This window comes from Eretmochelys imbricata, chromosome 2, assembly GCF_965152235.1.
Source record: "Eretmochelys imbricata isolate rEreImb1 chromosome 2, rEreImb1.hap1, whole genome shotgun sequence".
NCBI lineage: Eukaryota > Metazoa > Chordata > Testudines > Cheloniidae > Eretmochelys > Eretmochelys imbricata.
In genome coordinates this window covers 37262853-37284739 of record NC_135573.1, presented here as the reverse complement: position 1 = coordinate 37284739, position 21887 = coordinate 37262853, and the positions used below count along the sequence as shown (strand labels likewise).

Sequence of the window (21887 nt, the reverse complement as noted above, 5' to 3'; positions counted from 1 at the left end):
AGCAATTAGGTAGGTTGAGATTTGACCACCAAAGACTTTTTCCTTCACTGTCTCGTTACAGGCTCAAGTTTTAAATACAGATCCACCTGATTTATAATATTACAAATCAAATCTTAAATGAAGGATATTTTCCTTTGAACGCTTGCTGCTATTACTGATAGGCCAGGTTTGGCATGCGTCATGAAAGCTGCTTGACCTAGATCACGTGTTAACAGGGAAATCCAAGCAAATTGTATCACTTGATCTGATAAGATCATCCCATAATCATATCGTACACCCACTAAACACACACCACTCCTTCCTCTACCAATGTTTTTGAAGCAGTGGAGAAGTGTACTATATCATAGGGACAAAGTGGAAGCACTGTTCTAGATTCACGAATTTACATTTTAAAAGTTGTCAGAAAAGTTTATAGGAACGTATTTACATGCAGTGTTACCTCATCTGTGTTCAAGATTAAAATACTGCAAAGTGAGGCACAGATACAAACTAAGAAATAATTAACTTAACTAAAGCACAGTAAAACACTTATTGCAGCCATTTAAAAAAAAAAAGTCACCAGTCCAGTTTCATCCAATGGTCACAACAACATGACTCAAACAAGCTCTTTATAGTATATCCCTTTAAGAAGCCGCATGAATTTCTGAGAGGACATTTTTACATGGTGTAAAGCAAAAAAATATATACACTATAGATTACAACCTACATATTGTACAGCTAAATTATAGACTATTCAAGCGTTAATTTATAACTTCACACAAAGTAGGAAGTCAGAAAAAAAAAAAAACCTAGTAGACTCCAGAAGAAATACAGAAAAACCTCCCAACAAAAAGTGAGATGGGGGAGGGGGAAGTCAAGATGCTCTCTGAAGAGAGATTAGAAATCTGCATCCAGAGTGAAAACATTGTCCGTTGTTTCTGCCATAACTGCAAAGCGCTGATACTCTGAAACCCGCTTCTCAAAGAAATTTGTTTTTCCTTCCAGTGAAATATTCTCCATGAAATCAAAAGGGTTTTCTGCTTGAAAGACCTGAGAAAAGCAAACTTTATTAAATTGGAGTTCCTGAAATGACAACATGATGCTCCTACAAATCCTCATATGCATAATCCACAAAATGATGTTACTTACCTGTAACTGGGGGTTCTTCAAGATTTGTGGTCCCCATGTGTATTCCACACATGGGTGCGTGTGTGCTCCATGTGCCTGAAACTGGAGATCTGTAGCAAGTAGTGTCCTTTGGTCCATGCATGAATTGCTCTCCTTGTGCTCCAAACCGAGGGCAGAAAGGGTGGCGTGGACAGACACCTTTCCAGTTCCTTCTCTTACCATGAATTAGATCCACATCCAAAGCAGAGGGGAAGGAGGGCGGGTAGTGGAATGCAGATAGGGACCACACATCTCAAAGAGCCTCCAGTTAAAGGTAAGTAACTTCCATTTCTTCTTCAAGCGCTGGTCCCTATATATATTCCACATGAGTGACTGGTAAGCAATATTCAAAGAGGAGGAAAGTGCGAGGATACAGTTGGTATGGATATTATAACACTACTGTGCCCACTGCTGCATCTACCAAGGAAGCCCAGCCGAGGGCAAAATGCTTTATAAAAGGTGTGGCTGGAGCCCCAGATAGCAGCTTTACAAACATCCAGCATTGATACAGCTCAAAGAGATGCCACTGAGGTTGCTTGTGCTCTCATAAAGTGGGCCCTCATACCCATCTGGGCGAGTTACACATGCCAACTGATGAGACGGAATAATGCATCCAGAGATCCACTTAATGAGTCACCGGGTCAGTAACATTTGTCCTTGTGAGCGCTCTGTTATGGTGACAAATATTCTTGGTGTTTTCCCATTCAGTTTCGTTCTTTGTAGATAAAAGACCAAGGCCAGTTTGACACTGAGGGAGTGTAGTCTCTTTTTTTTTTGCTGGAAACATGAGTTTTTGGGAATAATATTGGTAAGTGAGTAAGCTGGTTCATGTGAAACTCTGAAGAGAGACTCTCTCTGTGATATATGATATATGGCAGGTCAGCCATGAGTGCACCCCATTTATTCACCCATCTGGCTGACTTGATGGAAAATAAGAAGGCAACCTTCATGGAAAGGTATTACGTGGAACATGTGACCATCATTTTGAAAGTAAGAGCTGAGAGTACCAAGCTGAGGTCCTATGTAGCATGGGTACTTGTCACTGGTGGGAAAGTCTTAATGAGTCCTTTGAGGAATCAAATTGTGGCAGGGTGAGTAAAGATAATGTGGCTTTTCACTGGATGAGGGAAGGCACTGACTGCTGCCAGGTGGACTTTCAGCTAGCCAGTGGAAAAACCTGACATCTTGAGGGACTGGAGATAGTCTAAAATGGCAGTGATACCCGCCAATTCTGGTGAACGCTGTTTATGTTGTGACTAGATAGAGAAAGGCCTCCATTTAGCTAGAGAGCATTTTCTAGTGGAGATTTTTCTGCTGTGATTAAGAATATTTCAGATAGCCTCTGAATATGAATGTTTCAGGTCTGATGACCATCCAAATACCAGGCCATGAGACGAAGAGAGTCTGGGTTGCAATCTCTGATCCTGCCCTTCTCCTGATTGAGAAAAGATTGTATATAGGTAGGAGGATGGGATGACATTCATAGGAGGCCCACAAGCTAAAACATTTAGGCCGATTGGATACAATGAGGATAATCTTGGCCCTGTTGTGGCAAATTTTCTATAGAACCTGAGGTAGCGGGGGATGGGAGGAAAGACGTACCTTAGATGGTCAGTCCAGGATAACAGAAGAGCATCACCCCTACAGCCTCAGCCTAACGTTGCTCTGCAACTGTAGAGATTGAATTTCTTGTTTGTCTGGGAGGGGAACAGGTCCCAAGATGGTGTTTCCCACTGGGTGAAGATTTCAGTCAAGACAGAATTGTGTATTTCTCACTCATGGCCTGCTGAGATTTTCTGCCAATCTTCTGCACACCAGGTAAGTATGTCACCAACAGCAAGATATTCTCCTTGATGCACCAGTCTCATGAATTCAGTACCTCTATACACAAAGGAAGCGATCTCGCTCCAGCCTGTTTGTTCACACAAAAGACAGTCAATCATGTTTGACATTAGCTGGATATGACAACCATATGAGGGGGAGGAATGCATTATAGGCAAGGTGAACTGCCCTCCTCTCCAGTAGATTTATATGTATTCTGGTCTCACATGGGAACCATGTGCCTTGTGCAGAGTGACTGTCCATATGGGCTCCCCATCTTAGGGATGCAACTATGATTATGGTTGCATTGGGTAGGGGTGGAAGAAAGGGGACTCCCGCTCACATCTGATCCGATTTTGTCCACCATACAAGAAAGGTTCTGACCTTTTACAATATTGTTACCCTGGTATTCATGTTGTCCTTGTCCGGTGAATAAACAGACCAAAACCAGGCCTGGAGGCAACAGAGATGGAGTCTGATAAATGGTGTTAAATACACACACGCAGCCATGCGGATTAGTAGGGAAAGACACACTCCTCAATGTAGTGTGAGGTCTAGGGGTGATTGCTCATGGCCTCAAATCTGTTTATAGGGAGATAGCCTTTACTGAGGATGAGTCTAAGGTTGGTCCTATGAAATCTATAGTGTTGGTGGGAGTGGAATTTTATTTCTTTATACAGACTCCCAATGACGTCAGAAATGGCGTAAGGACAAGGTCACTGACTGGGCTTCCTGACTTGTTTAGCACGTTAGTAGCCAGACGATGTAGCTGTTGTGCCTCATCTGGGCTGCCACCACTGAGAAGACTTTTGGGAAGACCTTGGGTTCTCACCATCCCATATGGGAGAACTCTGAACTGGTAGTGTTCTTGTCCTACCATGAATCTTAGAAACTTTCTGTGGTACCAATGAATATCCACATGAAAGTAAAGATCTTTCATGTTGAGGGTTGCAAACAACGTGTTCTTCTCCAAAGAGGGAATTATTGATGCCAGTGTTACCATGTGAATTCTGATTTGTGAATAAAGACATTTAGCTGGCATAGATCAAGAATTGGTCTCCATCCTCCATATTTCTTGGGATCTATGAAATATGGGGAGTAGACCCTCTTTCCTTGATGTTGGGCTGGCACCTGTTCTACGGTGCCGCTCTGAAGGACAAAGTTCACCTCCCGACGAAAGATCTTCTCGCGAGAGTGGTCCCTGAGAAGATGATTTGTGATAGGGAGGCGAGACAAACTATGTTGCATAAGCGTAACCTGCGTGGATGATCTCTAATACCCCCTTGTATGTTATTATTGCCCTCCAGTTGTGTTTGAAGTGGGTATCAGCCACCAAAGATCTGCAGGGCAGTACGGCATAGCATCAATATCAGCATGCAATTCTCAATGAAACCCTTGGATAATGGGTGAGGGCAGACAGTGGTTGCAGAGTTGGAGGAAGCTGCATACCTGGATGTTTGAACTCTGTCATTTGCGAGGTGATTTGTGAGGGCACTGGTGATAAAGTGCCGGGGGCGGAGAGCTGGGGAGTGCAGGGGAGAGGCTTGGGGCTATAGGTTTGCTTGTGGAGCTCTCTCTTCAGGGCCAGGGTATAAATCTCCAGGAAGCAAAGTTGTTCTAGAGTGCTTAAGAGAGCATAGTGTAGCCATACGGCTAAAGCTGCTGACTCATTGCTCTTCTTACTGAAGAGATTATACTCAAAAGGCAAATCCTCAGTGGTATTATGGACCTCTGTGGAGAACTAAGAAGCAAAAATATGTTCCAGAGAGGTAAAGGTTTTAGTTCTTCCTGGAGTTCCAGGAGTCCCTGAGGTGGGGACTGATGGATCTGGGGCCGAGCCTCCAACGCTCTTGAACTCAGAGTGTGCCAGAATCACTGACTCCCAGGTGTACAGTGTAAAGCTCCCAGACAGGGGCAATCTGTCCTGTGGAAAGGAGTGGGAATCAGAACTGTTAGATTCTTCTTCCTTTGCACCTTTTCTTCTTGGACAGAAGGTTTGTGCAGACCTAATTCCTAAGGACCAGCGAATGAGGACTTACCTAACTTAGACCAAGATGGAAGGAATCCTTTTTCATAGAGGCAAATCTGGATGGAGATCTCTTTATGCCTATACTTATGTTCCCTACTTTTATGAGAAGGTTTCTTAGACTTAATTGTTTTGACCTCTAGTCCAGAGCTTTTACTCAGCAGGGGCACAACTCGCAACAAGGCAACTATACTGAGGTTCTCCCCAGCCTGCATCCGACTGAGATCTCAGGGCCAGCTCCATGAGGTGCTTCCACAGACGGAGCTCTCATCCCTCACAAGTTTGAGGAGAGAAACTGTGGCTGATGCTGCACCCCAAGTCAGTAAAGGAAGTGCTAGTGTTCATTGCTGAAGCAGAAGGAACCAGGGCAGGAGATACAGTTCTTGAACTCTGGGACTCTTGGCATAGTCCTTTTCCACGGGGAGAAGCTCCCAAGAACTAAACTAGACTAGCTATGAAAATACTAACACACTTAAACACTAGGTCTAAACTTACTAAAAACTATTTACAATATATAATTACAGATATTGTAAGCAGAGAAAGATCAAAGTGGACACAAAGAATTCAAACTAGGCAGTAGTAAGAAGGAACTGGAGAGGCATTGGTCCGTGCCACCCTTTATACCCTCAGTTTGAAGCAAGAGGAGAGCAACTGCAAATGTGAGGACCAACAGACGCTACTTACTACAAATCTCCGGTCTCAGGCACTGGAAGCACATGCGTGCCCATGTGTGGAATACACATAGAGACCAGCACTCGAAGCAGCAGCACCCACTTACTGGTAACTTTCCTTGGTAAAAATAAAGCAGGAATTCTCCAGCTTCTCATAGATAATATCTAGACTGGTTCTCCCCTCCTCAAACCACCAACCCTGGCAACCAGCAAGGAAGCATGAAATATCTCAGGAAACAAGGTATTAGAATAGACTTGGCTCTCACTCCACTAAAGCAGTGCAATATAAGTGTTTACTTTTCACACCCTTGAGAGCGCCACTCTACCCTGTATATTGATTAGTGTTTTTTTTACTTGGGATTTGTACCAATGAATGCATCCAGCACAAAAAACTCTGTGCAACCCTTAACTTATTTCTCAGAGGTTCACTTCTTTCTGTGTGTAATTAAAGGATTTATCCTCAGAAAGTTCTCCTGTCAGCATTATTAATAGATCTGTTTGCCTCAGAGTAACAGTATTTTTTAAAGGTCACTTGCTTCCATCTAAGCAAATTCAGCGTTTTACTGATGGGCATGCTAATCTGTTAACCTTGTGCAATGAATATAAGCAGTTCTACTTCATTATAGCTTCGTAGAACCAGAGCAACTGAATGCAACACACACTTCCAATTTAAATCCAAGTAGTAATTACAGGGCAACTCTGGCCAGAGAAACAATGGTTTCATCTGTTCCAAATAATGAAATCTGTATATTGACATTGTTCTCTATGTGAGACACAGCAGAACACACAAGTGCGATACCCACACCTGTGGTAAATTAGTGCAGCACACAGACAACTTTGCTTGGCCATTTTAACAGGCCAGTATTTCTTGGAAGGGTCATCTCTCTCAACTTTCTTACCTTAGGGAACCCAAGTTCTGTAAGTAACCGGTCTGCCACAAATTCAATGTACCGTTTCATCAAAGTGCAATTCATTCCAATCAGCCCTACTGGTAAAGCCTCTGTTAAAAACTCCTGGAGTAAAACACAACAGTGACATTTAAAGAAGGGACACTGCAACTTAAGGGGAACAAATGGTATCTACTTGGTGTATCATTTGTGATGTTTTTATGAAATCAGATTCAGCAGTTGTTTACTACTTCAATAACTTGTATCACAAAAAACAGCAAATGTCTCCTGTTTTGATCAGCTCTTTGCAACTTTCTATATTTTAGTATTTATTTTGTGAAAGAGTCAGTGAGAACTTTCACGGGTGTTTTTTACTACGTGACAGATCCAATTCTCACTAACTATCAATGGAAGTTTTGCCACTGAATTCAATGGGAGCTGGATCAGATCCTATGTGTAGCAACAAGAGAGTCTTACCTCTAGGTAAATGTGACTGAACATGAAAGAAAACCCACCTGTGCTGGCTTTAGCTTGTTCTGATCACTTGGCTAGTACTGTCAAAAATCATCTCTGCCTTTTATTCTCTGTGACAATCAAGAGTACCAAGAGACTGATTATAGGTGGTGTGTTGGAATTTTACAGTGGTTTACATGTGTGGACTAGTCATTTATTAGGAATTCCAGAAATTCTACTAGAGCATCACCTTCTTTACACATGAAAATCCTCTTGTGCCATCAGTGACACTGTACTGATCAGTCTTGTCTGCTCACCTGCTCAATTTCAACTGCATTAACAATAATCTCCTTGACCCTCTCTTCTGAAGGCTTGTTCACTAAATAATTAAATATTAGACAAGCAAAGTCACAGTGCAGACCCTGAAATACAAAAGAATGAAAGATGTTTAGTTTCTCCTGCCCCTCATGATTTGCTATTTAAAGACTTGTACTGATAATTGTCTCTCAGAGGAATAAGCTTCCTAACTTCCTGCTTCATGACAATCAGGGTGGATAAAAATCAATGATTAAAAATCAGTTTTTATTTAAATCGGATTTTTTTGATAAGTTTTTTCCTCAAAAAGCATTTTATCTAAAGATAAAGATACATTATAGCTTAAAAGATATCTCATCACAGAATAGGGATTATAAATTCTGATTCTATAGTATGAGACAATATATTCATGTAATGTTTAAGAAAAGTTTTGTAAATGAGTTCCAATAGTTCATGATTAGGGCCCCAATCTTATGAGATTCCAGGGGTTTCTGTATAGATTATTTAGGTTAATCTTTCTATCTACCCAATGGGGCTCAGTGCTCAGTCTAGAAGATACCATCAGAGATGCTTAGTTTTGTAGTTCTCAAACTGTGGATTTGTGTCTCCAGAGATAACATGCTTGTTAACAGCAAAAATGTTTTTAAATAAATAATATACAGAGGTGTGAACAACAGACCTCAACCCTATTGTCCCTCTGCAAATCTGTGTACACAGAGTCAATCCCTTACCTCTCTCTGAAAGTGCAAAGTTTCAAAAAGTTCAATGAACAGAAGATTGTTGGGGGAGGAATAGATCTGGACAAGGGGAAGAAGCCTGGAGATAAACGTGAGAAGGGAGGGACAGGCAGTAGAAAGAGAAGTGAAACTGTTTGTGCAGCATATTTCAGAAGTCTTGAGGTCTTTCTGAGTGTAGCCTTCATTGATTTGAGATCTACCATACCATTCTCTCACAGGAAGGGAAAACCTATAATGGCAACAGGCCGTAAAAGAGACCCAGTTTGGGAATATTTTAATGAAGCTCCTCTACCTGTGGGTAAGACAGGCATGCATGCAAAATGCAAACAGTGTAACAAAGAAATGCAAGGCTTGGTTGCCCGAATGAAACATCATGAAAAGTGTTCCTTCTCAGGGGGGAAGCTGCATTGAAGATGATGAAAGGAACATGTTTGAACATGCAGGATCTTCAGGTTGGTAAACTTTTTTATTTCATACTTCTTTCTTAAGGATTGCCTGTCTTCCTTCTGGACTATTCTTGAATTCTCATGTTTGAGCAATAAATATACTTGTTACTCTATGGTACTATCATTTTAGAAACAGTTGTGATAAAAAAATAAATAACTGAAATAGGCAGATCTTCCTTTTACAATTTCACCTTTAAAGTAGTACTGAGTGTCAGTGAATGTAATGAGTAATACTAAATGAGCACTATGGTAATAATAATTAAATAACTGCATTGACTTATTTTGTTTAGGAGAATCCATCCTCAACATACAGGATTCTGACGATGATCCACCTTCAAGATCAACATCATTTGCTACAGTTTCAGAGTTATCTGCCAATGATAATGTTTCAGTCACATCATGTATGTCACATAGCCACAGTATATCATCTGCAGCAAAAAGAAAAAAAAACTCCATCATTCAGAAACAACTATAGATAAATTTGTGATAAGAACAAGCAGATTACAAAATGAGGTAATTGATGAAAAAACTGCCCTGTTTGTTTATGCAACAAACTTGCCTTTCCGTATGATTGAGAACCCACACTTCATTAACATGGTTCAATCATTAAGACCAGGATACAGTCCACCCAACAGATGTCGCAGGCAAATTGCTGGATAAAATGTATGAAAGAGAAATTGAGCAATGTGCAAAAGGTCTAGAGGATAAAATTGTTAACCTGAGTCTTGATGGGTGGAGCAATGTCCACAATGAGCCTGTTGTATGTGCTTGCATGACAACAGAAGAAGGGAATGTCTTCCTTACAGAAATAATTGATACACTAGGAAATGCACACACAGCTGAATACTTACAAGAAGTAGTAAAAGCTCTAACAAACTGTTAAAAAAATTCAAATGTCTAGTATGCAGCTTGGTCACAGACAATGCTGCAAATGAATCCAAGATGAGAAGAAATTTAGAAGAGAGTCCCAAGCTAATAACATACGGTTGCAGTGTTCATTTGATGCACCTCCTAGCCAAAGACTTCAGTATTCCAGAAATAAAGGCTAATGTTGCTGAAATTGCAAAATACTTCCGTAACAACCACTTTGCAGCAGCTGCTCTGAAAAAAGTGGGAGTAACCAAGCTAACTCTCCCACAAGACATGCGATGGAAGTCAGTAGTGGACGGTTTTGAGCACTATATCAAGAACTGGCCTAATCTGATGACAGTTTGTGAACAAAATCGTGAAAAAATTGATGGCACTGTCAACATGTTCTCAACATTGGGCTTAAGAGAAATGTTGAACACATGCTGAGTACCCTGAAGCCTATTTCTGTAGCCTTGAACAAAATGCAGGGAAATCACTGTTTTATTGCTGACACTGTTGAAATTTGGAAGAAACTGAGTGAGATCTTAAAAAGAGAAATATGCAATGACAGAGTTAAATTACAAGCATTAAAAAACAAATGGAACAAGCACTATCTCCAGCTCATTTTCTTGCAAATACTGTCAGTACTCAGTACCAGGGTCAAAACTTAACTGCTGAAGAAGAGGAGTTGGCTATGACATGGACATCCAGCAATCATCCCTCCATAATGTTAACTATAATAAACTTCAGAGCTAAGGGTGAGCCATTCAAGAAATGTGTCTGCTGATGATGTTTTAAAGAAAGTCACACCAGTGAACTGGTAGAAGTCACTTAAGCACTTGGATTCAGAGACTGTTGAAGTGATAATCTCACTTTTAACAGCAGCAGCTTCTTCTGCCGGTGTAGAAAGAACATTTTCTTCCTTTGGACTACTTCATTTCAAATTGAGAAATCATTTTGGCCCTTAAAAAGCAGGAAACTTCTTTTTCTTTTCCAGATTATGAACAAACAGGAAAATGAAGATGAAGACGACTGAGATAGCTGCAGAAGCCAATATTTTAAGTTTCTCATGTTGACCTGGCTGACCGTCTATTTAATTTTTGTTTTTTAAAATATTTCATTTAACTAATTTAGTTAAAAACAATTTTAACAAAAACAAACCTGATTTTAAAAAAATTGAATGTTTAAATTCAAAAATTCATATGCTTGTTTTGTTAAAATATTATATGTTTGCTGTTGAAGAAAAAAATCCAGAATAACGTCGTTGTTTTAGTTAAATAAAACAATTTAAGTGTCTGTCTGGTGATGTTCTCCTCCTAATACAGCATGGCAAGAAAATCCTCCAAATGTTGATCATTAACCTGTTGAATTGGAGACAGTTCACCTCCCAATGACTTCATAAATATCTGTTTCAATTACCTTTGGTAAATGAAATAACCAAACAATCATTCATTTTCTGATATAGCTGTAAAACTAATCTGAAAAGTTTTCAAAATAAATCACTTTAAAAATGTATAGTGTGTACCTTCTAAAAAATTAAACCTACATCTATCTGAGTTGTGAAGACTATGTATTAAGGTTATGACAACCAACAAGAATGCACTTTTATCTAGAAATCCGTGATTTAATCGAGTCTTCCTGACTAGATTAAATCAAATCCACCCTGATGGCAATGTTGTTGTAATTGTATTTCTCAAATCTTAAAAGGGCACTCATCTATACTGGGCAGAAATATAATTATTTAAAATCTACAAATCGTTATGTTGAAAAACAGAAGACAGGAAAAAGCAGCTGACTTTCTTCGATTTGCTGATATTAAGCATTTTTGAACAATCCTTTAATACAAATGGTATTTATGTGGAACCAAATTTAGTACTATCCTCCTGTTATGGATCATACTTTGTAATCATGTTATAGCAGACATTAGAAGTAGATCTGTGAACACTCATGGTTTCAAGATATTTTAATTATCTTTATTAAGATTTTTTCCTTCTCTCACGTGCCCTCCGAGCTCTTGCAGAAAGGAGGAGGGTTAATTTAACAAAACAAGTTCCATTACTGGGATCAAATCTAACACTGAAAAATACATTTTCATGCAACATGCAGTTAGTGTGGAGGCTTCTTTGCCACAAGATTTCATCAAGGACATTAAGAATAAAAATAAAAGAGAATTGGATAGAATATGGACAATAAAAAAAACCAGAGCGACAACAGTGAAGATTAAAACAGATCAGCCAACCAAGAGTTTTGGAAGGGTTATAGATTTCAGATAAGCCAACCTTGAATGGGCATTAGAAATAAAATTCCCAGGGGAAAATTTCTCTCTTAACTGCCTGCTGCAGGATTTCTTGCACATTCCTTCGGTTCAACAGTTGCTGCCCACTGTCAAAGAGATAATACTGCACTAAATGGACTACTAGCATAAGCCAGTCTGGCACTTTCATTATGTTACCTGATATTTTAATGGATTTTGGCAAATTTTTAAGATTTGTGGCTCTCCCGCTTAAAAGAGAATGACTGCTTGTGCATTCCCCAAATAACCATGCATTACGTGGTGCCCACAATCTATCTAACCAGTTCATCAAAACAATTCATATTTTCTTTTCTTTACAGGATTTTTATTGCTATTTTATCATTTTAGTTTTGTACTGATCCTCTCCCAATACAGATGCCTTGTGCACTTTGTACTTTTATTGCAATAACTAGCTATTTAATTACAATTATGCCATTGGAAATTGAACTGGAAAACTATGGGTTTTTTTGGTGCTGAATGACACGCCACAAACGGGCAGTTGGACCTATTGTATTTAGCATCCTACATCACATTAACCTAAAAGTAAGTTTTATCGAAAACTTCTGCTGAAAACCACACACATATTGATTGCATGAAAAAGGTTACAATAAAAATTAAACTGGATCTTATTAGTGGACATGAAGTAGAATTTATTTTCCCAAGCATTAAAGTTGCCTCAGGCTTGAGCCATACCTTGCTTTATTTTCCAGTCCTATCATGTACTTCAATAATTCTTTCATCATAATATAGCTTCTTTCTAAATTAGAGTAAATGAGAGCTACTGGCTATTTTCCTTGAGATGGAATCCTTTACCATTTTAAGCCAATGCCAGTAGATTCAACCATTGCTCTGTTGATCTTGCAAATTAATCTGTCTTTCAGCTTCTGCAGTGCTCCAGATTTTAAACATGATGTATTTTTTCCAACAGCACCTTAACTGTGCAAGGCCCCGCCCATGAGGAGCCATCACTACAAGATGGGGTGAGGAGGGAGTAGGAGGATACATGTTACTACAGTGATTGGCATATTCAATATCAGAAAGATACTGGCAGGTGCAGCCTTACAAATATATTACAAGCCACCATACTTTTTAATCTCTTAAAAATATTTGAAGTTAAAAAGCGTTCCCCACTAACAGTGCCAGTAAGACAGAACCGCAGTTGTTCCACTCCACAAGATATATTTACAGTATGTTACTAGAGGAACAAGAAGGGGAGCAAGGTCAGCTACTTCTGTAGAAATACCCCCTACACTGGACCAAGCACTGCAGAAGGCCCTGTGCAAGTACTGTGTTCTGTAACTGGAGAGAGCTTCAGAAGGGGACAAGGCAACCTGTACCATCCACCACCTGAGTGCTGTGGTAGAAGCCAGTGCAAAGCCAATTGCATTCATAGACACACTCGGACCCTAGGGTGAGCAGGCTGCACCTCCATTGTAAAGCTAGAGGACACAGGCTGCACTGTAGAATCCCATGTATGTGACTACCCCTGGCTGGCAGTGCAGTCCAGTACACGTGCACACCTGCTGCTCTCTGCTGTCTATTTGACTTCTGCTGCCCTCAGTGCTGGAAGCTGAGCACTGTGCTGGCTCAAGTCTGCTCTCTCCCATTACTCACCATCACTTTGTTTCTTGGGCCATGTGTCTCCAGTTCCTTCCTTACTCACACTGTGAATTAGGATTTTTTTTTCATCTTATTTCTTTTCCTTTTAAGATGATTTAGGTGAATAGTTTTATTCAGGATGTTGATTATTCTTGCCTGGGAACATGGTGGTATTTAAGCTCTCCTACATTCATTTAACATCTGCCCAGTGATAATTTATTTCTCAATCTTGTTCCTACCCCTTCTCCCTTTAAACGTGTTCTAAAAATAGCCTACTCCCTCACAGGATTTCAGTGCTCCTGCAGTTCCCAGTAATGTCAAGGTTTGCAGACTCAGGGCTACATGCTGCACTGTGTGGAAGAGTGACCACCAGCAGAGAGGGTGAGTCTTCCTGGTGCTGCCACCATCCACTGCCTCTCACTGCCTCAGCCGAGCTATGGCTGAACGGGTGAGAGGATACTGTGGGTGTGGCTTAAAGTTAATGGACAGGTCAACCAGTTCCTTCACCCAGTCTAGATACTGCACCTGTCCATGTAACAAGCTCTGGCGGAATCCTACTATGCATGTCAGGGTAGGCTGGGTTTCAGAGAGCTGACTCAGGCCTTTGCCCTCTTCCAGCCCCATCAGCAGTAACATGTCAAAACAGCTCCATCTTGCCAGCAACTCACCCTCTCTGCCCTGCTGGATTTCCCCTTCTTTCACTGGTGTTTGCGCCCCCCAACCTTCTGCATCTACTTACCTGCTTTCTCCCTTTTCCCCTGTGAAACCCCACCTCTTCAGCACCTGACGCAATTCTTCCTTTCCTCTCCCACAGCTGCTGATAGAGGTGGATGAAGTAATGCCCTTATTAGCATGGCTATCAGGCTCTGCTCAAATGTGTGTGGGCAGCAGCTCTAGGGGGAGAGGGGAACGTGCAAAAAAAATGGTGCCTCTCCCCTCTAGCCTGGGGATTCACTGAGAGCCCAGCCACGCGCTGCTCTCAGCTAGAGGAGCATTCCCCGCCCCCCCGCCCCCGGCCAAATGTAACGTTCCACATATTACCTCATCTCGGCTAATGAGCTCATTGGAGAATGTCAGTCCAGGCATCAGACCCCTCTTCTTCAGCCAAAATATAGCAGCAAAAGAACCTGAGAAGAAGATCCCTTCCACGGCAGCAAAGGCAACCACTCTCTCCCCTGTTTAATACAATACACTGGCAATTAAGACTCAGAAAAATCAAATTTGCTTCTAGTTTGTCAGTCGTGCAGCTTACATTAGATACACACTGATACTGAACAGCATGAAATCATCATCCACTTAGGTACCATATTTTACATTTCATCACATAGGATCCCACAACATGCGTGTACGTGCACACATCATTTACCCACCAATGAAATGCAGCCACTTTTGGGGTGAAACAGGACAGCTATTAAAAGTGTTCAACACACAGCAGTTTAGACCAGGAAGAGAGGAAAAATAGCACATCCAATTGAAAGTAAAGGGAGAATTTCAGAAGGAAGAATTTAATTGCTCAAACTGAAATCTGGCCAGGACATCAGGCCTCATCTGGCCAGGACATCAGGCCTAATACCCCTGTTCCTCTTAGTAGACGGTGGCTGTGACTAATTGACAAGACTGGGAAATAGACTTCCTATGGGAGCCTAATCTGTCTGGGTCTCAGGTTCCTACATAAAGGGAAAAGTATTCTCCTACCTGACAGAGGCAAGACAATTCATTAAGATTTGTGAAGTACTCTGCTTCCTATAGCTTCTTCCATCTGGGAAGTTAGAGCATTATTATTTTGACTCTTGCAAAAATAGCTGAAACTCTTTAATGACCACAAATGATCTGAATCTGTTTTATGCCTTAGCCTAATGACAGCACCACCCACTGCCCAGTAGCCACTGACTCCACAAAGGCTATTGATGTTAACTGCAGAGAACAGTGCCACCTACTGAATCCCCAGCACCACTTCCTGCATCATCAGGAGTGCTTCTTGGAGATCTCTCACCCAGGTAATGACTAGCCTAAGCCTGTTCAGCCTCTGAGATTTAACAAGTTCACAGCCCAAGGAGTTATAGCTGTGCATGTAAACCATACACTGAGAGGCTTAAAGGCATTTACCCAGAAAAAAATCTACACGTGCAGGAGATTTAGTATAATCTCAAGAGCAAATACAGCAATACTTAATGATTTGTTATGTTCAAAATTCACCAGAATACTTTAATCTTAAAAAGGCCTAATCAGAGCTGAATTAATGGTGAAATCCTATAAGGCACTGTACTTTGACATCCATATTATCAGCAGATGTATTCACAATTAAAGTTGTTACAACTAACGCTAAATGAATTTATAACCACTGGGTTGAGATTTTTGAAGTCTAACAGAAAAATTCTTAATACATAACTTGGATGCAGAAAAATTTGTTTTCCTTGTCTAACTTTTAAGAAGTGCTCATTTATAAATGCTCCATTTTAGGAAATACATTTGCATATGGTACAATGGAAGTGCAAATATTCCTTTTCTATTACTTAATGCTTATGATAGCTGAACAGGCTAATCTCTTCAGCGGCCATTAATCTGAAATGGTTCCACTGCCTTTTTAGCACATAGGTTTAGTTTGCTGTGCAAGAAGAGTTATTCTTCTATCTGGTCAATTCCTTTCAACCGTTTTCTCTTTCCAACAGTGGCAGCGAAAGAACCAGAAAGACAAACAATGGAAGTGACTTGGGGAGGTCCACCAAGGCCTCTGCAAGGGGAATGCAGAGAAGGGTGATTATGGACTCGTGAGAAAAGCTCATGATAAGGACAACCTGCACAACTCTAGTAATCAAGCTGCCTTGCAAACCAATCAGTGGAGCATTTGGGGGGTAAAAGGCACAATAGAGGTGGAATATTTTTCGTAATGGAGACATCACCCTGCAGCGAGCAACTGGGGAACGGCTAAAGGAAGAGGGTCTACGACGAGTCTTGAACTGCTACTCTATTTGCAATACCCCTTTAATCACAATAAAGTATTTGTAACACATTCTGTGTATTAGCTAGGTGGCACAATGACTCAACTTGTCTTCCACATAGGATAGACCCAAACTTTCCTCCTCACATTCCCTTCCAGCCAAAAATATGCACCATAATATTCTTCATGGCATTGCTCTCCTAAGATTTAATCAAAAAAGTCTTAGCAAGTTCTCTGGGAAGTGTCCCAAGGCAGGGCTCTTTCACTGGAGATCAAATAGCAGCTTGTCTAAATAAGCAAAATAATCTGTGTATCTCCACTATTAAGATCAGTAACATCAGTGTAGAAACCTCAGCTGAGGAGGGCCAACTAGACCATACTGTATCATATACAGGAAAGCGGAGCTGAGCCCTCAGTCTGGGGTTATCGATTATTATCTTATGAGACCTATTAATTCATCTAGCCCCATCCTCCACCACTGTGAAATTCCTTGCACTACCTATTCTAGTGCTTCGGCCAGCCTTGTTTTAAGTAAGTCCCAATTATGGAGCTTCCTCTATTTAAAGCATGCAGTCAGGAGACTGAGTCCTACAGCGTACCTGCCAGACAGCCAAGCAGAAAGAACTTACCATTAGCCTAGGTACTAGTGGCCTTCCTGAAGGGTGTGTACTGGAAGTTAGAAAGATATATGCTACAATACATCAATATCAGGGTATGGAATCTGCACCTGCCCCTCAACATCAGAGCTATTGTGGTGCAGACTAGGGAAGTTGTGATCTCTATGGCCTGGCTCTATAAGTTTAGGCTAGAAATAAGAAGGTTTCTAAACATCTAAAGAATAAGGTTTTGGAACATCTTCCCAATAGGAGCAGTGGGGGCAGACAATCCAGATACATGTTATTTACATCCCCATCTTGAATGTAAAAACAGTAACTGTATAACCATCCCCTCGCCTGGGGTCCCCCGCAGCTGCCAGAATGGACCCCGGGTGCAGGGCCTACAGCCCGGAGGGACCCTGGGTGTGCTGGATGCCAGGTGGCAGCCAGGCTGCTGGGCATGCAGGGATGTTGGGTGCACAGGGATGCCGGGCGGCAGCAGAGTCCCGGGCGCGTGGGGCAGCAACCAGGAGGGACCACGGGCAAAGTTTAATCATTAACAGAAACCAATAAGCATCAAGCTTATTGGTTAACCTCTTACATCTCTAATTCAACATAATAAATTTATGAACAGGACTATATGACAGAGTTGTCTGTGATAGCAGGGGAGGGGACCCTATGATCCAAGAGATCCCTTCCAGTTCTGTGTCCCCAAATTCACTCCTACTGCCTCCTATTTCTGCTGCCATCTCTTCTTCACCCTACCTTGGGCCACTGCATACTCTGCCTCTCTTCCTCCCACTCTACACCCCAGTGCCTTCAAGCCCATGTACTCCTCCCCATCAAAGCCCTGTTTCCATAGAAATGCATATAAAATGCACATTTTAAAGCATCCTGATGATGTATATAGATAAATATCCTGGTCTCCAGAGGTACACAGTCTGTCCCTTAAACTCTGGCACCTTTGCCCCCTGCGCCATGCACAGATCATTTTAAGAAAAGGACATTTATTTTTCTACTCCAATGAATGGAATGCAGGTGCCATCTGCTGGTTTATTTAGGGAAAGGTCATATGGAGAAAACAATTAAAAGACAAATAGCATATTTACTGTAGTTCACACGGAAGAAAAATAATTGACAACTAAAAACATACCAGACAATCCTAAAAAATAAGTGTCCATAAAGCTAATGATCAAATGCAATACCTGATATTAAAACCCATATAGCAAAATTTCTTGCTGAATGCCTACTGGCTGGCTCTTGCATACTGAAATATGTAACAAAGTTTTTAATATGCTCATTGGAAATCTCAAATCAGGAGTGTCTATTTCTGAATGCTCCTGAAAAAAAACATAATGAAGTTGGGCTAATGGGTTCTTTTCACCCCCCTAGCAATCACTTTGCATGAAGAAGAAACAGGGTCCCGCTATACTTTAGAATGAACATACTGAGCAGTCAGCTGACAAAGTCAGAGCTAGTGAAACATCTATGCAACAAACATCTGGCAATATGTCTGGTAAAAAGTGAAAAAAAAGTACAGAAAATACAAGTTGCCAGAGCCACTAATAGGAAAATAAGGTATAAATACCTATGTTACATCTGGCCAAGGCAGCTCTACCAGCAGATTGCAGGAAAGGAAATAGTTCCCCCCACAACTGACATTTGGAACTTGACTAACAGTTCTCAATAGTCTCAATGAAATATTTTCAGGAAAGCCACCAATAATCACTACATGGTCTAAATTTTACCAAAGAAAAACCTTACTTGGGATGATCCCTCTTTCCCCCCCAAATACACAATGTAACCTGCACCTCATTTCTTCCCACCCAAAACAAGAGTGTCTATGCTAGTGAATCAAACAAGTTCTCACAGTAACATGACTTCATTTTTGGGGGTGGGGGTGTCTGTGTGTGTGTGTGTGTGTGTGTGTGTGTGTGTGTGTGTGTGTGCTTGGACATGCTGACACACCCAGAGTATTAGTTGAACCCATGTTAAAGTCATAATTGCCTTTTTATCACTTATTCATAACACAAGAAGCCCCCAGAACTTTTACACCTATGATTCCCACTGGGCCTTGACATTGGCACACGTCATTAGCTCAGGATTAAGATCTACGCACTGATCTGATTTTTTCTTTTTTTTAGAAATCACGGCTGGACTTGAAACTCAAGATACACGTAACCCTTAAACATAGGAGAAATTCTGTTCTGGAAGGTTGCAGCTCAGACCCAGAAAACTCCATTATATATACCTCAGATTAACAAAGGGTAATCACCCAATTAAAAAGCTACATACCAAAAGTTGAGTCTCTGTCTGCTATCCACCTCAGGGCCCAATCTGCTTTCTTCTTGACACAAGGCATTGTTTCAATTGCATTAAATAAAAATTCTCTATAGAATGAAACAAAGGTAATATTACAAACACTTATAATTTATTTGTATTATATTAGTACCTAGAGACACCAGCTGAGATTGGGATCCCACTTTGCTTGACACTATACAAACACAGTAAGAGACAGTCTTTGCCCCAAAGTTTTTACAATCTAACAGACAAAAGCTACAAGGGCAAACAGACAGAGAGAGGGAAAGTCACTTATCCAAGCTCACACAGCTGGTACATGGCAGAGCCAAGAATAGAACCCAGGTTTCTCAACTACCAAATCAGTGTCCTATCCACTAGAGTATGGTGCATCTCACACTATAAGCCAGATAGTAGCCAGTTCCTCCTCAGGGAGACTCCCCGTCCCAGCTCCTCTTGCAGGCCCACACAGGATCTGGGTACAGTTTCAGCCCCTGTGGAATACAACTGCTGATTCTGGCTAGCAAAGCTAACTGTGTTCAGTACCCCCAAAGGTTGTAGAGACATACGCTTACAAGATGACACAGCAGCCATCTCCCTACCACCCATGTACCTTGGGAGTTCCAGGAGATATTGAGCTTCTCCAGTGTAGGATGCTGCCCTGGAAATGCAGCTCTGCGTGACCCTCACTACAGGACCATGGTATCTCCACACATCTGTAGCCACAGACTAACTTTTTGCTATTGTTATTACTGTTAATATTTACATTAGACTCTCTTGTGGACATATACGGCAAAACTGATAGTCAAAGGTCACAACATTTCAATTTATAAATAACTGGCTAGGGTAGTTTTAAAGGAAGGTTTTGAAAAATATTAGCAACAAACAAGTTGTATGCAAGTAAAGTGACAGATAGCATTATTACCAAACCCAGATCAGTAAATAGCATTAAATTCCTAGAACGATCCATAACCGAACTGTTTCAATCTATCAATTATATTGCACTGTACAAATATTAACTAACCCTGATAACACTCCTGTGTAGTAGGTATTATTATTACTCCATTTTATAGATGGGGAATACAGAGCAGGAAATGATAAATGATTTTCCTAAGGCCACCCAGCGAGTCAGTATGGGAAAGAAGGCAGGTGATACTGGCATGTGCAACATGACTAGCCCTCTAGACTGCACAGCCAGTACTGAGATAATATGTTCAATGACTTTGTGACAACTTTGAGAATTACCGTTTCTTGGGATTTTTGATGTACGTGTCTATTAGCAAACTGTACATCTCTGAGTGAACATTCTCAATTAGAATCTGAAATCCATAGAAACAGCGAGCCTCTGGGATTTGCACTTCCTGGCTGAATCGCTCCACCTACAAAAAAAAGTGCCAGTTAGGGTATTAGCACTACCCAAAAGAATATTTTCAAGCCCTGAGATGAACAAAAGCAACCCCCTTGCCATGGAGAAAGGATGGGGGCAGTTGGATTGAAACATTTCACAAACATGCATGCAAATAGCTAGCAGATTGTGGAATTATTCTTTGATAAAGTGAAATAAAGCCGCTGTATATGTAGTTTATAAAACTGTAATCAAGAGGTATGATGTATAAGTACTGAAAGTATAAAGCAGAATACTGCAACACTGAAAACTTCACATTACACAAACACTCAGGATTTTGGTTTGATATTAAATAAAATGAACCAGTACTTCACGAAATCTCTGTGTCATAGAGAATGTGTGTCTCTTTCTCCAACCTCACCCCATACTATAATGTATTCCCTAGATGTGCGCCCAGAAGTTATATATGCACAAGGTCCAGGATGGGCCATTTTCAGGCCTACACCATGGACGGTTTAAGGTCAGATATCTTGCAGCCACAGCGTGACTACAAATGGAAAATCCATATAATCAGAAAGGGGAGATGCATCACTTCCTTGTAGACCTGGTAGATTCAGAGATATCCCCAACAAGTCACCTTCGTAAACACAGGTCCTTAGAATAAGTTTTACTGAGATAAAGAACACTGGCAAGGACATGGTAGTATCCCCTATGGTTTTTTAAAAGTGCTATGTTAGGGAGAGAGAGTATGATTTTAACCAACTCTAAGAGAAACACTGATGACACCACTGGAGAAGTTCAATCCCATCTTCCATTCCTAAAGAGCCAAAAATGAACACAGTCCCCTGGAAGGGAGGACTTAAAGATTGTTTCCAGGAACGGAGTGGTTGGAATCCTTCCGACTATACTGGTGTGAGCCTTATGACATTTCACTCCATATTCTTTATGAAAATATGCTTATGATATGAATATGACAACTGAGATATACTTTATGCAAGATGGGTCTTGTAAGATAACATTGGAAAGGTTATAATTTACTGAATGTGATTAACCAATTTGTACGCCTGTATCTTTTCTGTATTTGAAGTTAGGAATATTGTCTATGTATCTGTATTTCAACTATGCTATTTTGGGTGATGCCCATTGCTAATACTTCAGGTACAACAATGGAAAAGCAAGACAAGGCCGATGGCCCATGAGCGAGGACAATGGACTGTGAAAAGGCTTGGCCTTCCTGCAGACCCTTGATACTGCCACTGACTCATGTACGCTGTGATACTACAGAGTCAGGTGGTCTTATCACCTGATAATAAACATTACCTGGGACTTCTTGTAACTTTCCACTGGAAGGGAAGAGGGGTCAAATTTGGGAAACAAAGGATTCCCGACTTATGTAAATCCTATTTAAGGGTAGGGAAGAAGGCAAATGGGACTCCTCCTCTCCATGACTTGTCTGCTCAAGAAGAA

General features: G+C 41.0%; 1 protein-coding gene across 2 annotated transcripts in view; it reads right to left on the bottom strand.

Moving 5' to 3' along the window:
• Positions 1-387: 387 nt before the first annotated feature.
• Positions 388-21887, bottom strand: part of RRM2B (ribonucleotide reductase regulatory TP53 inducible subunit M2B) — a 37754-nt gene continuing 16254 nt past the window's right edge. Inside the window, exons 4-9 of one of the 2 annotated variants that reach the window (XM_077809901.1) lie at positions 20321-20454; positions 19073-19167; positions 14285-14418; positions 7322-7426; positions 6564-6677; positions 388-1029 (exon numbers count right to left, since the gene is read on the bottom strand). In XM_077809901.1, coding sequence (XP_077666027.1) covers positions 877-1029; positions 6564-6677; positions 7322-7426; positions 14285-14418; positions 19073-19167; positions 20321-20454 — 735 coding nt within the window. In that variant the 3' untranslated portion in view covers positions 388-876. The remainder of the gene's footprint in view (positions 1030-6563; positions 6678-7321; positions 7427-14284; positions 14419-19072; positions 19168-20320; positions 20455-21887) is intronic. The other variant, XM_077809902.1, reaches the window with a different exon arrangement.